Here is a 14,801-nt window from a genome sequence, read left to right on the forward strand (position 1 = left end):
GTCTCCAGAGGCGTTTCCGAGAGTGCCGGAGGGCGGCCCCCGGTCCGAGTCTCTTCCAGGGGCGCTGCTTACCACCGGATGCCTCAGAAGCACTACACGGCGCGAGAGGCAACAGGTGAACACCAGCATGTCTAGTTAGGGTTTGGGCAGGTGAGCAGAATACGCAGCCAGACATTTCGTCAGCAGGCACGTAGGGCTCGGAGCGTACGGCTGAGGTTGTCATCTTGATGTAAGCGAAATCCAGGAGGCAGAGGAATGTGAATGACGCACAGCTGCCTCACCCCGAGGCAGAGGCGCCAGTGGATTCATCAGCACATTGCCCCCCCCCCCCCCCCCCCCCAAACCTGCCTGGAAGGCATTGGCACGACGCTGCCGATGCCGAACCGCCCCCTGATGTGACCTTAATGCCCTCGAGTCGAGACGCTGGTGGGAATCAAGGAACGCGAGTAGCCTCATGCGCTGGTCTGTGCGGGGTCAGCCACTGTTAGCGAGAAAGTACCACAGGCGGGAGGATCGTGGGGTGAGTGACATTGGCCCCTAAGGCCACGAGCCTGACTCGTCTGAGAAGAACCCCTCGGCTGCCAAAGGAAGAAAAAACACTCGCCTGTGAGGTATCTAGGCGGCAGGCATGGCAGGCCCAAGGAGGGAGGCGACCAAGGCAGGAGAGACTAGGAGAAGAAGGGGTGAGTGAGGGGGCCGAGGGGCGCAGAACGACAGTGCGTGCACAGTGTCGAGCTGGGGGCAAAGGGCTCAAGACAAGCGGAGAAGCCTAGCCTCCTTGCCTCCTTGTCTCCTTGTCTCCTGGGAGGCCCCTAGCTTCCTCGCCTCCGGCGCCTGGCTGTCCCCGACCGCTCGCTGTCTCACTGCGTATCGCTCTTGCCGCCTCCTTCAGGCTTACATGGCACTGGTCACTGGCCACTGACCACTAACAATCGACTGACTAACGAGAAAAGAGGGTCCGGTTTTTTGGGATGCAGGTGCAGTGCACGAGGTATGGCAAGGCCGGGCTGTAGGGGCGGGCAAGTGCACTGGCGGATGGATCCTGGTTTCGCAAGGCAGGAAAGCCCAGTAGAACCACCGCCAGCCAGAGAGACACATTCCTCCTCCTTGACCTGCTACTCCTCCTCCCACCATCACCGTTCGCCGGCTACCTCGAACACCGTAAGCAGCCGGACTCTACACATTCTCCTCCACCCCTCCTCCTTCTCCTCCTCCATTCACTGCCGACACTGTTCGACCCCTCTCGAACCCTCCCCCGACTTGGTCGAGCGACCACTGCGATCCGACCTGCCTTACATCCTCCCAGACGGCGAATGCTACTGGAGGGAACAAGGGACAAGTCACAGCACGACAAGGAGGCCGAACCCCCCGCCCTTTTACTCCGCCGCACACTTGACCATGGTCTGGCCTTGACAACAACGCATCTCTTCTTGAACTCGATCTTTGCGAAGCATCACGTTTCCATCCAAGTCTTTCAGCCTTCGTTTGTCACTTGAGCACGCCTGCGCCAAGCCTCCATCACTATCACTGCTTGTCATCCCTGACGAATTGTCGCTACAGGCGGAACACCGCTTGGGTCAAACCCAGCCCTTCTCAACCGCCACCAGTTTCTTCTCCCACGCGTTGTCGACTCCCCCGATACCGCCCACAAACTATCCCGCCTTGATCCATACCACAACTTTTTTTTCTCTTACCTACCTTACTCGGACGCGGGTCTTTTCGACCCTGCCGTCGTCATGACACCGTCGCCAGGTCCCCCCACCGCACCCGTCGAAGCCAGGCGACCGGCCTCCAGCCAGACTGTCTCCGTCACCTTTGACGAGGACAACAAGGCCGTCCTGGGCCCTGACACATCCCACCTGCACTTTGAGGTCTCCGAATGCATTGAAACCAAGACTGTCACGACGACCACGACAACTAAGAGAACGTACCCGCCTGTCCATGTCCGCGATGCCCGACCCCTCGATCAACTGGATGGCAAGGAGTACCCACTTGCCAACAAGCCGCTGCCGCCTGAGCTGGCCAGCTTCTCCTACAACATCCCTCACAATACCCAGCAAGGCGTCGACCAGAACGTCTCCCGAATGCTTCCCAAGAAGGTATTTGACAAACTTCTCTAATCCCCAACCCCCGTTTCTCGTCGCGTCCTCGACATGGGTTGCTAAACATTACCTTGTAGCGCACAGGTAAATCCCTGCCAGTGAGACACTCGGCAGGTCTTCTCAAGGACGACGAGTCAACGCAAGAATCCGCTCGCGCCATTCCCAAATCTCCCACAGAGGCCTATTCCCGACGATCACGACAGCTGAGCGCCCGTCAAGAATCCCCCGACCTGAGTTCGACCCCTTCTCTTGGGAAACAATCAAAGGAACTGCTGAAGGACGCTGGCCTGCCTCACCCCGACTCAGTGTCGAACAGGCTCCGCCGTCACCTCGCTCGCAACACCCAGCGCGAGAGGCCAGCCGGCTTCCTTGCCACTCCCGACACGTCTGAGATCGCCGGCAGCAGCACCGAAAATCTCACGCGTCCCAGGTCTCGACATCTCACCCGGAGCAGCCGCACTCCCGAGCCTACCAGCGTACCGAGCGCTCACCAGATGCAAGAGGCTCCAAGCCCTGCCGACAGCCCGGCACACACCGTCTTCAGCAGCAATGTGGCAACCCCGCCCATCACCGACGCCGACGACGAGCCCTTTGGTGACGCCGACGAGTCGCTGCAACAATCGATTCGAGCCCTAAGCGCTCGTCCCTCCTTCGACACGGTGGCTGCCCAGGATGCGAGTCTGCCTAGTCCCAGGCTGTCCCCCACACTGGCTGCTGCACAACTTCACACGGCGGACTCGGAAGACATCGACGACGAAGGCCGACTGATCACCACTGGTGATCGGCCCTGGTATCACGAGTCGCAGACGGCAGATGAGCTTGATGACTACTCCATCGTATCGACCGGTGATGGGTCGCAAACACCATCTGGCATGGCCGATCCTCAACATACCATGTTCGACGTGCGATCCATGATGGAGACTTTCGACTCCATGCCCAACGAGATGAAGAGCTTCATCATGTACCAGTTTTTGCGTCGTTGTCCACGCAAGACCCTCCGATTGGTCGCTGACGCTGTTACCCCTGCTCTCAAATGCGACTTCCTCAAACAGCTTCCCCTCGAGCTCAGCTTCAACGTCCTGTCATATCTTGATCACCAGGATCTCTGCCGTGCGGCCCAAGTTTCCAAGAACTGGCGCAACATTATTGATACCAATGAAACTGGATGGAAGGAGTTGTTTGATCGCGACGGCTTTACTCTGCCCAAGGGCGAGCTCGACAAGGCTATAGTACAGGGCTGGGGCTGGCAGGATCCGGTCGGCGCCATGGGGGCCGAGGTTGACCTTAGCAGAATCAATCTGATGAGCTCACAGGAGACCGAAGTCGCGAAGACTATTGCGAAGCCCGACCCGACTGCAAAGCTCAGAAGCGCAAAGAGGAAGCGGGGTCTTAACATTGGCGGCGCCGACCGGTCCAAGCGGAGGGCGAGCGCGCAAGAAACGGCTCGCGTCGAGGCTGCACATGGTGTAGCCAGGCAGCACAAGTCGGCAGGTCCTCTTTCGGCTGCTAATGCCGCTGCAGCGGCCGTGCCGAACCCCAAGATGGGACTTCCCAGCCTCCAGAAGCTACATCTCTACAAGTCCCTTTACCGCCGCCACCACATGATCCGTCAAAGCTGGACGAGCGGCAAAGTCAAGCCTGGCCATGTCGCTTTCGCTGCTCATCCACGTCATGTCATTACTTGTCTGCAGTTTGACGAAGACAAGATTATCACGGGCAGTGATGACACGCTTATTCATGTCTACGACACGAAGACGGGCAAACTGCGCAAGAAGCTTGAGGGCCACGAAGGCGGCGTCTGGGCGCTTCAGTATGAAGGCAATGTCCTCGTGTCCGGTTCGACGGATCGATCGGTTCGCGTTTGGGATATTGAGAAGGGGTTCTGCACTCAAGTGTTTTATGGCCACACGAGCACAGTCCGCTGTCTCCAGATTCTGATGCCCACCGAGATTGGCAAGTCGCACGACGGATCGTCCATCATGATGCCACCAAAGCCGCTCATCATCACCGGATCCCGCGACAGCCAGCTCCGCGTCTGGCGGCTGCCCGAGCCAGGCTCTCGTCGTTATATTCAGACGGGTCCCCCTGCCAACGACGCAGACTGTCCGTACTTTATCCGCACACTTACCGGCCACACGCATTCGGTTCGCGCCATCTCAGCACACGGTGACACACTCGTCAGTGGTAGCTACGACAGCACAGTCCGTGTCTGGCGAATCAGCACGGGCGAGTCACTTCACGTACTCCACGGCCACTCGCAGAAAGTGTACAGTGTTGTGCTGGACCATGAGCGCAACCGATGCATCTCGGGATCAATGGACTCGCTGGTCAAGATCTGGGACCTCAACACGGGCGCTTGCCTGTACACACTCGAAGGACACAGCTTGCTTGTCGGCCTGTTGGATCTCCGTGACCAGAGGCTCGTATCAGCTGCAGCCGACAGCACCTTGCGCATTTGGGACCCGGAGAATGGCAAATGTCGGAACGTCTTGACGGCTCACACTGGCGCCATTACCTGCTTCCAACATGACGGCCGAAAGGTCATCTCAGGCAGCGAGAAAACCGTCAAGATGTGGGATATCCGGACTGGCGAGCACGTCCAGAACCTCCTTACGGACCTCAGTGGTGTCTGGCAGGTCAAGTTCGACGAGCGACGCTGCGTGGCAGCTGTTCAGAGAGGCAACTTGACGTATATCGAGGTAAGGAGTCTGAAAGTCACGAAACGATTGTCCTGCTAACTGTGAGGTTCTAGATTCTTGACTTTGGGGCTGTTCGAGACGGCCAGCCGCCCGAGGAGCTGGGCGAGCGCAAATTGCTTAACGAGGCTGAGCACAGCACATTGATGGCCGCCGAAGACTTGTAGTATCGCGGGCGGAACATGGACTAGCATTCACACGGAACGGCGAATGGGGCGCGGGATATGACGATTTGATTCTTACTGCATCACACCATACCCATTACGGCACGACAGCATGATCAGAATGACGATCACGGAGATACTGCCGAGGACTTGCTATTGGAATTATTTTGGCGTTTGGAATGGGCGGCTTCAGAACGCCGCGGGGTGTCGGGAGAGAATGGAATGCACATATGTGTCGCTGGTTGCATACTTGTAAGCTTTAATTAGGCCATCGGGGCTCGGACCTGGGCGTCGGCTCTCAGCCTACCTATAAGCCTTGACTCGGTTAGCCGGCTGTCCGAGCAGCACGACGTATACATACAACATGGCATTTTGATTCTATCGAGGACGTTGTCGATGCGTAATCGTAGGCGTGCAGGCACGACTGCTAATACGCGACGGCTGAGAGAGCAGCCATCTGTTGCTACGTGATTATTCGTCACGGCATCTACCTTCTGCAAAGATAGAAGTCAAGGCACTGGGTGACTTGAACATGCCAATCACTGGCCATAACACATGCCCGTGCAGGCGCTTTGGATCGTATTGCTCGCAGCGGGCTTTTTGACGCCGTTCGTACTGAGGCCTCGTCATGAAGGCTAGTGCTAAGATGACTTTACCAGGTCAACGACACCAGGGTGCAGCCCCTATTTAATGCTTGAAGCATTTCTGCCTAGCCAGCTTCTCGGTATAGCTCGATGGCCATCCACTACATATGAGCGTTTAAGTCTGTTCAAAGAGTGGGAGCATCTCCCAGCTGACAACAGGGACAGAGTCCTGTTAAGCCTCCTCTTGGTACACAAAGCTGGGGATCCGGCGTCCTGGCATGAGTGCATTAGCGTTCCTTCCTTGCGCGTATAGGCTAGTAGTGTCTTCATATGAGTCGTGTGCTTTGCTGGTCCCCGACGCGTAAATTTCCGCGTTTCCTCCTATAATCACAGCTATCACCCACTGTTTCGTCGCGGGTCTGCTTCAACTGCCCGAGATGGGGCAAAGTCTTGTTGTATTTAATATCGTATGTATCGTCTGTTCCTTGTCTAGGACGCCTGGCTGCTTTGACCGACGTGTGGCGCCTGATGGTTCGCTCGCTGGGGTCGGGGACAAACGGCGGCCAACGCAGGCAACAACATTCATCCAAAAGAAAGAAAATTATGTACAGGGCTTACATGGCAAGACAAGAGCCTAGGTAGAAAGAAAAAACCAAACAACGCTAGTTCCGCACGTACGACTCGGGCTCCAACTTGTCGACGACGCACAGCTGGCCCACGACGGGATTGCACCGCGCGGCCCGGCCGCCCTCGAGCCTGACGGCATAGTCGACCCCCGAGGGGCTGGACATGCCGTACTGCTGGAAGTCGGTGCTCACGACCTGGGCGCCGCTCGCCAGGGCCGCGTCGCGCATGCCCGTGGTGTCGTTGCTGAAGAGGGTCTCGAGGGGCACGTCGGCGCGCGTGCGGACCCAGTAGTTGAGCTGGACTACGCGCTGGATCGCGGCCGTGTTGGCGGCGCCCGTGGGGTCGTTGAGCTTGCGGAAGGCGCAGTCGGCGTCGCCCTCGGCGGCGTTGGTGAAGAGGACGCGGCCCTCGAGGTTGGGGTGGCCGGCCGTGTAGGTGGTGCGTATGGGAGACACGGGCCCGTTGTCCATGAGGAAGAAGACGCGGCCGCGGGCCGAGTCGAGGTCGGGCCAGCCGCGCTCCAGCACGGCATCCTCGAGCGTCAGGTTGGCGGGGACGCCGCGGCGCAGGTCGTCGGGCACGATGAGGCGGTCGGCGGGGAAGATGGCGCGGATCTCGGCGTCGAGGCCCGCGAGCAGCTTCTCGTCATTCCAGGGGATGGCCTTGGCGCCGCCGAGGAGCACGAGCCCCGGGTCCGACTCGTTGAACTCGATCAAGATGGGCAGGGGAATGTGAGCGCGGTGGGCGTCGCTCCAGCTCTTGACGAGCTCGAGGCAGTGCTTCAGCGTGACACACGTCGTGTGGACGTCGCCGTCGGCTATGTGAAGCACCTTGGTACCGCGCTCGCGCCAGCGGGGGTCTTTGTCGTAGGGAAGGTTGGCCAGCTTGCGGATCAGCGGCTTGGCGTAGTGCCCGCCCTTGGGATCGGCGAACACGTCGAGCTCGAGGCTGCGGATCGACTGATAGTTGAGCTGAATGTCGAGGGCCGCTTGCGAGTATTTCAAGTCCCGCGAGGAGCCCGGAATGAACTGCTCGATAGTCACCAGCTCCTCGGGCGACGGCTGCAGGTGGTAACTGTTGTGGGAGCCCACACACTGGATCTGGTTCATGCGCGTGGCTGACGACCAGGTGAGGCCGCCTTGGCGCATCGCGTTGCAAGCGGCCGCCACCATGGGCACGAGGGCTGCAAGCGTTCGTCAGTATGGTTGGTCTACATCTTCAGCTTAAAAGGGCTCTAGGAGACTCACCGAGGGCGATGAGACGCATGTTGGCTGTGGCCCAGAGCGAGAGAGCTGTGTCGGTGGAAGAAACAAAAATCAACAACAGAGAAATGATGTCCGTCCTTTATGTGTACATTCAAGCGACGTTCAACCAACGGTATCTCATTTCCGGAGCACGATATATAGTTTAATGACTTGGTGCGAATGTAACAGCATTGAACTCAACCCATTCATATCTGCCTCTCTTCGGGGTTCGAGATTAAGACATCGGCCAATGGCGGTCGGACGGGTGTCCATGTGTTCTGGAGCGCGTCGACTGCCGATCGAATCAAGCACATGACTGAAGGCAAAAATGTCGAAACCCTCCGAGATAGTTGCAACCCCTTGCCTATGGGTCCTTGGAAGAAGTTTCCAAAGCTATCATTGGTTGCTGAGAAAATGAGTGAATCAAAGCCTATGCCTTTACCCCCCCCCCCCCCCCCCCGCCCTTTCTTTTCAACAGTTTTATTCCTGTAAGGATAAGATGCCTTATGGAGCCGAAACACTAGTGAATGAGAACGCTCTGTTCAGAAATCCACCTGACCTATAGCACTAGTAAAGCCTATGTTGGCTGGTTGATGTAGTAGGTCTGGGGAGTAATCTATGTTAGGACCCGGCAGCTTCTGAAAGGGGAACACTGTTAGAGGGGGTTGTGGTTGCTATGAGTAGAAACTTACGTCGTGACTCTGAGACGATGTAATGTCGCAAGGCGCTGCGCCCTCCCGTCACAATGAACACAACGTAAGCCTTGGACTGATTACTATCGTGGGTAGGGTGAATCTACAGATATAGTGTACCCGTCCTCACATACCCGTTTATCCTTCCCTGTCGCGTAAGGTAGTGAGCCCATGTTGGATGGCTCACTGCTGGTGGTGATCATGGTATACGGGAGTTCGGATCACGGTGATCTCTGTTGCTGGATCACTGTCCCTGGTGATCCTTTCACGTGAGTCGACGCTTGGCGTCTCCAAGGTATCTTTATCGTGCCCCTCGTTGGTGTCATTCTCAGGGTCGCCCTTGGGGTTGGTCTTGTTCCTTGCTTGTTGCACCTAGGGGGCCGTACCTTAGGCCTTTAGACTCTATATCTACTCGGGCCAAGGCCGTTCTGTCGGCTTATGGGATATGGGACAGAATTGTTGAGTAGTTAGGAAGGAAGTCGCAGCAAACTAAGTCCCCAGTCGACACGGGGCCTTGCACTTCAAATGTACTGCATTTGATGCTAGTTCCCGTTTGCGACCAGAGCCAGGACCAGGTTGGACAATGATCGCAGACTCGCCGATCGCGCCTCATGCCCTCGATGGCTGACGAGACAGATGATTATAAGGTCGGGTCGCTATGCAGGCGTCACATGGCCCTCCTGACGTTGGTTGACTTGAGACCACTGGACTAAATCCGCAAAAGCCATGCGAAAGACGGAGTGACAGAAACTCAATTTCAATTTTGCAAAAAGAAGATGCAAAGCGCCATGCCTCCAGGTAGCTGTGCTGTGCACCAGATCGATAACGCCGACGCCTTTTGCCCTCATGTCAACGACTCGAGACCAACCCTAACCCTGAGTGACAATCATCAACCGTCTCGAGCCTTGAATATCCTTAGCTCCTCAGCCTTGCTTCTATCCGATGCGGCCCGTGTTAGACAATAGACTGCCAGAAAGCCACATTCACATCCTTGGGCCTGATGCCCGGTGCTCGCCCGAGACACACAGATCGTTGCACGAGTTCTAGACAAGCGTTAGCCATTCCATCCGCGTCTGTAAGAGAAGCAAACGTACGTTCCACCAGTATTTCAACGTTTATGCTGACTCGTCTCTTGCGCGGCGTTGCCGTCTTGGTCGAAACCCGCTGCGACAGATCATACAGCATTGGATCCACGGGTACCGTCCCATCCATGAGGTGGTGCGTCGGCAACGGCGCCGCGAGCAGGGCTGCGATTTCCTCTTCCCCCGTGACGGTAGGGCCTGACCAGGTATCCGAGCTGGTGGCCGGTGTAGGGGCCAGGCTCGACCCAACAGTACCAGCGTCGCCAGAGAGCCAGACCGTCGACTTGTCGACAGCAGTCGAGTCCGGAGGGGCCTGAGTCGGGGCGCCGAGCGTCGAATCATCAATGTCAGCCGACACAAAGTCGGCAGCTGGGGGAATGACGATGCCTCGTTGTTGCAGGTACCACTCGACTTCGTCGCAGTCGAAAAAGTCGCCCTCGAAGCCGGGCGACGAGATGCGAAGTCGGTGGTCAACACGCAGGTCTCTCGTCTCTTCGACGGCCGGGCTCCACGGTCCGGGGCCGAAGTTCGAGTCCCTCGCGATTTTACTGCGATTCGGTTCCTCAGTTCCCTCGTTTCCCACCAGGGGTCGCGGCCGTGTCGGGCCCGGCCTGCCGTGTTCCAGGCCTGCACCCTTTTCTTTCATGTCTGTCTCGAGCGAAACACTGTCCAATTCGTTCAGATCTTGGAAAAAGGTGCCCGCGCCGCCGAGATGTAGAAAGGGATGACGCCAATTGCTGAGGGTTTCGCGTTGGTTCACACTGAGGCAGTTAGCAAGGCGCTCAATGATGCGTTCCCGGCTCTCGAAGAGCAGGCAGAAGCCGAAGACGCCGGCGACTGCCTCCGGCGGCGGGTTGGGCATGGAAAACAGGCGCACCGCCTGCTCTACCGCCCTGCGCTGCAGCCGCCGACCAAAGGTGCGTTCTTGATAGGAGAGCGACGGCGGCGACGACAGCGCGGGCACGCCGCCGGGGGCCAGCGTCAGATGGCCGGATAAGCCCGGATTTGGCGTTGGGAAGAGAAGGGTGGTGGAGGCGGCGAGGGTCTCGGCCGGCGGCGAGGAAGACGTACCGAAAGGGAAGCTTGCATTATGCACGGTAGGTTGTGTGACGATTTCGTATGCGGGCGCCGATGATGATGATGCTGCCTTGAGGGTGTTGTGCCTCCAGACGGACACGTCCGATTCCGCCGGCTCGTCGAATGACGCCTCTGGCTCGTGATGCACAATGAGGCCGGCCATGAGGATGGGCTGGCCAGCGTTTGTGTGCTCATGGGCGGCGGACACGTCGGGCGAGCCGGAGACGTTCCGTCGCTTCTCGGAACCGCTGCCGGGGCTGCCCGTGTTTCCCTCCTCAGAATCGTGACCAGGCCCCGCCGGCGGCTGCTTGTCCTCGCTCGAGCTGCGCGCGATGGCAAGAAAGGTTTCCGTCGTGGCCTGCAGCTGGCGCCCGAATTCGGGCAGGGACTCGAGGAGCCCGTCTGCCACGGCGTAGTCGTAGAGACGCATGAATGCATTGCTCATCTGCTCGTTGTTCTGTTTCAGTTCCTCGACCTGTTTCTCGAGCGTCTGAATAGCCGTCTCTTTTCGGTTTCGATAGGCCCTCTGGGCGAGTCGAATCTGGGTGCGGCGGCGCTGGGCGCCTGTCAGTAAGCTGAGTCGAGAGGGACGAGGGGGGAGGGCGGCAGCGTCGGTGAGGCCGCAAAAGTGGCGTCACTGTGGCGGCCAAGGGATGGATTGACGTTCATACTCACATCTTGGGCGGTCTGGTCATCCGTGTCGAGCTTGGGTCTGCCTCTCTTCTTCTTGTCCGGCATATCGCCGTCGTCGAGAGCATCAACCGCTTGCGTCATGGACCTCTTGGTGCCGTGGCGCGACGCACGATGAGATCGCGTGCGGCCTTCGTCGGCGCCGGGTGTGGAAGGCGTTGGTGTCGGTCGAGGGGGCAGGCTGCGAGGGGCTCGGAAGGAGGATGCACTGCCGTCATGATACGACTCGGCATTCAATATGGAGAGCTCGGGATGCATGGAAAGCACCGTCTGCCCGTCGGGCAATTGGATGAAGGGCCAATTCAGCGGGCGCTGCTGTTGGTGCGGGTGGTGATACGGGCGGTGGTGATAGAAGGTCGGGTCGTCGGTGGTGTGTGGATCGTGGTTGGGATCGTAAAAGTCGGACGGCGCTGTGTAATTCGGAAGCTGCGGCACAGCGCTGGGCTCGTCGCTCGTCGGGAACCAGGCGATGGTGGTCTGCAGTTCGGAGGCGTGAAGCAGTCGCGGATCATGAGGGTGGCAGAGGGTCGAGCCAGACGAGGAGGGCGGCGACGAGACAAGACCAGGAGCGGCGGCGGCGGCAACGGCAGCGGCAGCGGTGGAGTCGACGAGAGGCGGGTGAGCGACAAAGTAGACGGGCTGCTGAGGGTGCGGACCAGGCTGCTGGCTGTGATGCAGGGGCGGCTGCGGAAGAGGCGGCTGGTGGTGAGGGTGATGGTGATGAGGGTGGTGGGCGTGGTGGTGCTGCGGCGGAGGTGGCCCGATTGACTGATGGTACTCAGGGAGAAAGGCCTCGGGGGTGAGCGTTTGGGCGTGGGCCTCGAGATGGCGGCGGCCGTGCTGGTGCTCGTGCTGGTGCTGGTGCTGGTCGGATTGCTGTTGTTGCTCGTACTCGAGAAGACGATGCGAATCATGTGAGCGCAATTGTTGGGGTTGTTGGGGCCCTTGCGGGTCTTCGAGTCGTTCCTGGCCTTTTGGGTCCAGCGCCGGCGACGCTAGCGACCCAGCGGGCTGAAGGTGCTGTTGCTGGTGGTGCTGGTGGTGCTCCTGGTGCTGGTGCTGCTGCTGCTGGATCAGGCGCTGGTGCTGTAGCTGCTGTCGCTGGTGCTGTCGGCTCAACTGCCGCTGCCGAGGTCTTTGCGGTGCGACGGCTGCTGACAACTCCTGGCCTGATGAGGCTGGGGCCTGTAGGGCCTGGGCCTGCTGGGGCTCTAGCTCGAGGCCTAGATCCCCATAATGGCCGTGAGTGTGGGCCCCCGCGTGGCCCCTCTGGCGTCGGTCATCTCCTGAATCCGCACCACCAAGCTGCTGCTGCTGCTGCTGCTGCTGCTGATGTTCGAGGTGCAGCTGTGGCGGCAGCGGCGGCGGCGGCTGCTGAGAGTAAAAGCTCCCAGAACGTGGGAGCACGGCACGGGTTGTATAAGGAGGTACTGGACCCGACCACGTCGTTGTGAGGGCGGCGGGGTAGAGACCGACGGCGACGGAGCGGCTGTCCACTCTGTTCTCGTCAACGTCGTCGCCGTCTTCCTCGTCATCTGTCTTTGGATGACCAGGACCCAGGCGACAACCTGAGCCTGAGCCTGGGCCTGGGCCTGGGTCCAAGTCAGGGTCTGGGTCTGGGGGCGGGCGCCCGCGTCGGGACTGCCGATTACTCATCGGACGAATTGGTGCCCGAAGGCGACAGAAAGGCGGCACGGCGCCTCGGTGATCTGTGCTGTGCAGTACTGACCGACTGACTGCCTCAACTCCCGTGGAGCACGGTAAAAGGTCAGGCACAGCACAACAGGGCAATGTAGGCGCCCGTGGCTCCTTGTAGTAAGGTCGCTCAGGTCCGATCTGGGGACGTCAGTCTGCTAGCGCGTCTCATCGAGTCAAGACGAAGGGGACCCTTTGGGAGGGGAGCGGGGGTGGAAGGCAGTGTAATAAATGGCAACTGAGTATGAATTTGACGAGAATGACTGATATCAGGATGTCTGTTTCCCCCGAGTGTGATGATGGCTCACCCAGCATCTGAATTCCACCACGACTCTTCCACAAACAAGTGAAACAGGACCCGGACTGGAAGGGGCGGGGAGGGCAACAACGTGAGATGGCAAGTGGGAAAACAATTTCCCCCCCTGTGAAGCAGAGTTGGTGAATAGACGGGCGAGGGGTGGAGGGCAAATAGTGATAAGGGGGGGAAAAGGCAGGTGGATTCCAGGAGAATAATTGATGAGAAAGGAAAGAGAGCTCACCTCGTCAGGGAAAGAAAGAAAGCCCTACACAACCGCAGGAACAACGAGAAGGTGTCAAATATCCTACCATACCCGCGTGCAGCAGGGCGAAGCAAGAAGAAGGCCGACCTTTTGAACCCACACAACCAACACCGAACGCTTGGGTCCATGCGGAGGTGACACGCACCTTGCCCATATGTAGTCCCCCAATCATCATCTACGAGAGAGAGCAGGGTAGGGAAGGGGGAGGCCGGCCTCGACGGGCCAAGGAGGCAAACCCCATGAGGAGATCGCACCGTCATTTGGTGTACTGCCCGTCAGAGCTTGGGCCGTGGGTCACGGCGGGGTTGAGGAACCCCCGGTTCGGGATTGAAAATATGATGAAAGGTTGAGGGCAGAAACAAGGCGAGATTGGCTTGATCCAATCTCTTCCAGAATGGCCTCTGTCGGCCAAGCTTGCTTGCCTGTGCGACGTAGGCGGAGGCCGGCGGAAATGGAGATCCCCTACTCGGTAAGTAATTCAGGGGTTTTGTGGCAGCAAAAGATGGTGGTGGAACGGGATCCTGGGACTGGAACATGAATCCGAAGAATCTCGGCCTCATGGCTTTGAACCAGCTAGCCGGCCAGCTGGGACGGACGGACATGGGGGGGTGGGTAGGATGAGGATGTGTCTGGCCAGCTGCCAATAAGATGCGCCTCAACTGTCTCTGATATCCGCGGATGAGGACCCAGTTGGTCGTCCAGCCACGCCCCCCCCCCCCCCCCCCCCAAAAAGGACGGGTTGTCTGGATAACGCCTCGTGCGGAGGGGACCGCAACAAGACACCTCAGGGTTCTGTCATCAGAAACAGGGTCTCGCTCCCTTCTCTCGCCGTCCGCGTAGAGGGTAAGGTGAGATGAAGGTAGGGCCAGCGTGACAGAACTTACAGAATGCAGGTCCAACCCCCTCTTCAGGGTCTTCATGCTCTCGTGTCGTGTCGTGGAACTGTTCTGTCGCGTGGGAATCCGTCCGGTCGGTCGAGGCGTCGAAGCACCGCGGCGAATTTCTCGCCTCACTTTGCATGTCTTCGACGTGACGGCTCACGAGCACCGCGGGCAGCTACCGTCTGCTTCGCTTCGGGTGGTTGCGGCGGTGTCCAGCGAAGCCATTGCTCTGCGTAGAGTAAAGATCACCGCTTTCAGTCGAACCATTCCTCAAGGTAAAACCTCCGCGACACGAGGAGTGGTGATCAGGAACACAGGGAAAGGAAAAAAAAAAAAACGTGCTTCTCGCTCGAAGAGCGAATGTGCCCAGGATGCCCAGGCCGAGTAGAGAGCGACAGAGGTCCAGGAAACGTGCCAGTACAGTGGCGTCCGCATATGGATTGATTGGTCGACGTATGCCTGCCTCACAGCCTCAGATTTCGAGCAGCCCAGGGTGTCACTCAGATCGATCACTTGCTTGGGCCGCTTAGTAGGCCCACCCATCCATCTGGGTTGCCATCATGACCCCCAAGTCCCACGTTCCCGGTCGTGAGGACCCTTGGCGTTTTGGTCGACTCGGAGCCGTAAGCATGGTCATCGTAGCGGCCGGCTCGTGTTCCCCGGGACAAGTGTGGTATGGTAGAGCGGGCTAACGAAGGAGGGAAAAA

The 14,801-nt window shown here is 58.8% G+C and overlaps 3 protein-coding genes across 3 annotated transcripts; 1 reads left to right on the forward strand and 2 right to left on the reverse strand.

Moving 5' to 3' along the window:
- Positions 1-1,736: 1,736 nt before the first annotated feature.
- Positions 1,737-4,965, forward strand: CDC4 (SCF ubiquitin ligase complex subunit cdc4; the record flags this gene model as incomplete). Its single annotated transcript, XM_028642302.1, has 3 exons — positions 1,737-2,099; positions 2,180-4,801; positions 4,855-4,965. 3 exons carry the CDS (start codon positions 1,737-1,739, stop codon positions 4,963-4,965), a joined length of 3,096 nt encoding a protein of 1,031 aa, XP_028493938.1.
- A 1,243-nt stretch (positions 4,966-6,208) lies between these two features.
- On the reverse strand, positions 6,209-7,690 carry D7B24_008209 (uncharacterized protein; the record flags this gene model as incomplete). The annotated part of the gene is made up of 3 exons (XM_028642303.1): positions 6,209-7,356; positions 7,421-7,465; positions 7,660-7,690. 3 exons carry the CDS (start codon positions 7,688-7,690, stop codon positions 6,209-6,211), a joined length of 1,224 nt encoding a protein of 407 aa, XP_028493939.1.
- Positions 7,691-9,063: 1,373 nt separating this feature from the next.
- D7B24_008210 (uncharacterized protein) lies at positions 9,064-12,614 on the reverse strand (the record flags this gene model as incomplete). The annotated part of the gene is made up of 4 exons (XM_028642304.1): positions 9,064-9,152; positions 9,204-10,824; positions 10,944-12,550; positions 12,611-12,614. 4 exons carry the CDS (start codon positions 12,612-12,614, stop codon positions 9,064-9,066), a joined length of 3,321 nt encoding a protein of 1,106 aa, XP_028493940.1.
- Positions 12,615-14,801: the final 2,187 nt, after the last annotated feature.

The sequence above is a fragment of the Verticillium nonalfalfae genome, assembly GCF_003724135.2.
Source record: "Verticillium nonalfalfae strain VnAa140/NRRL 66861 chromosome Unknown scaffold_70, whole genome shotgun sequence".
NCBI lineage: Eukaryota > Fungi > Ascomycota > Sordariomycetes > Glomerellales > Plectosphaerellaceae > Verticillium > Verticillium nonalfalfae.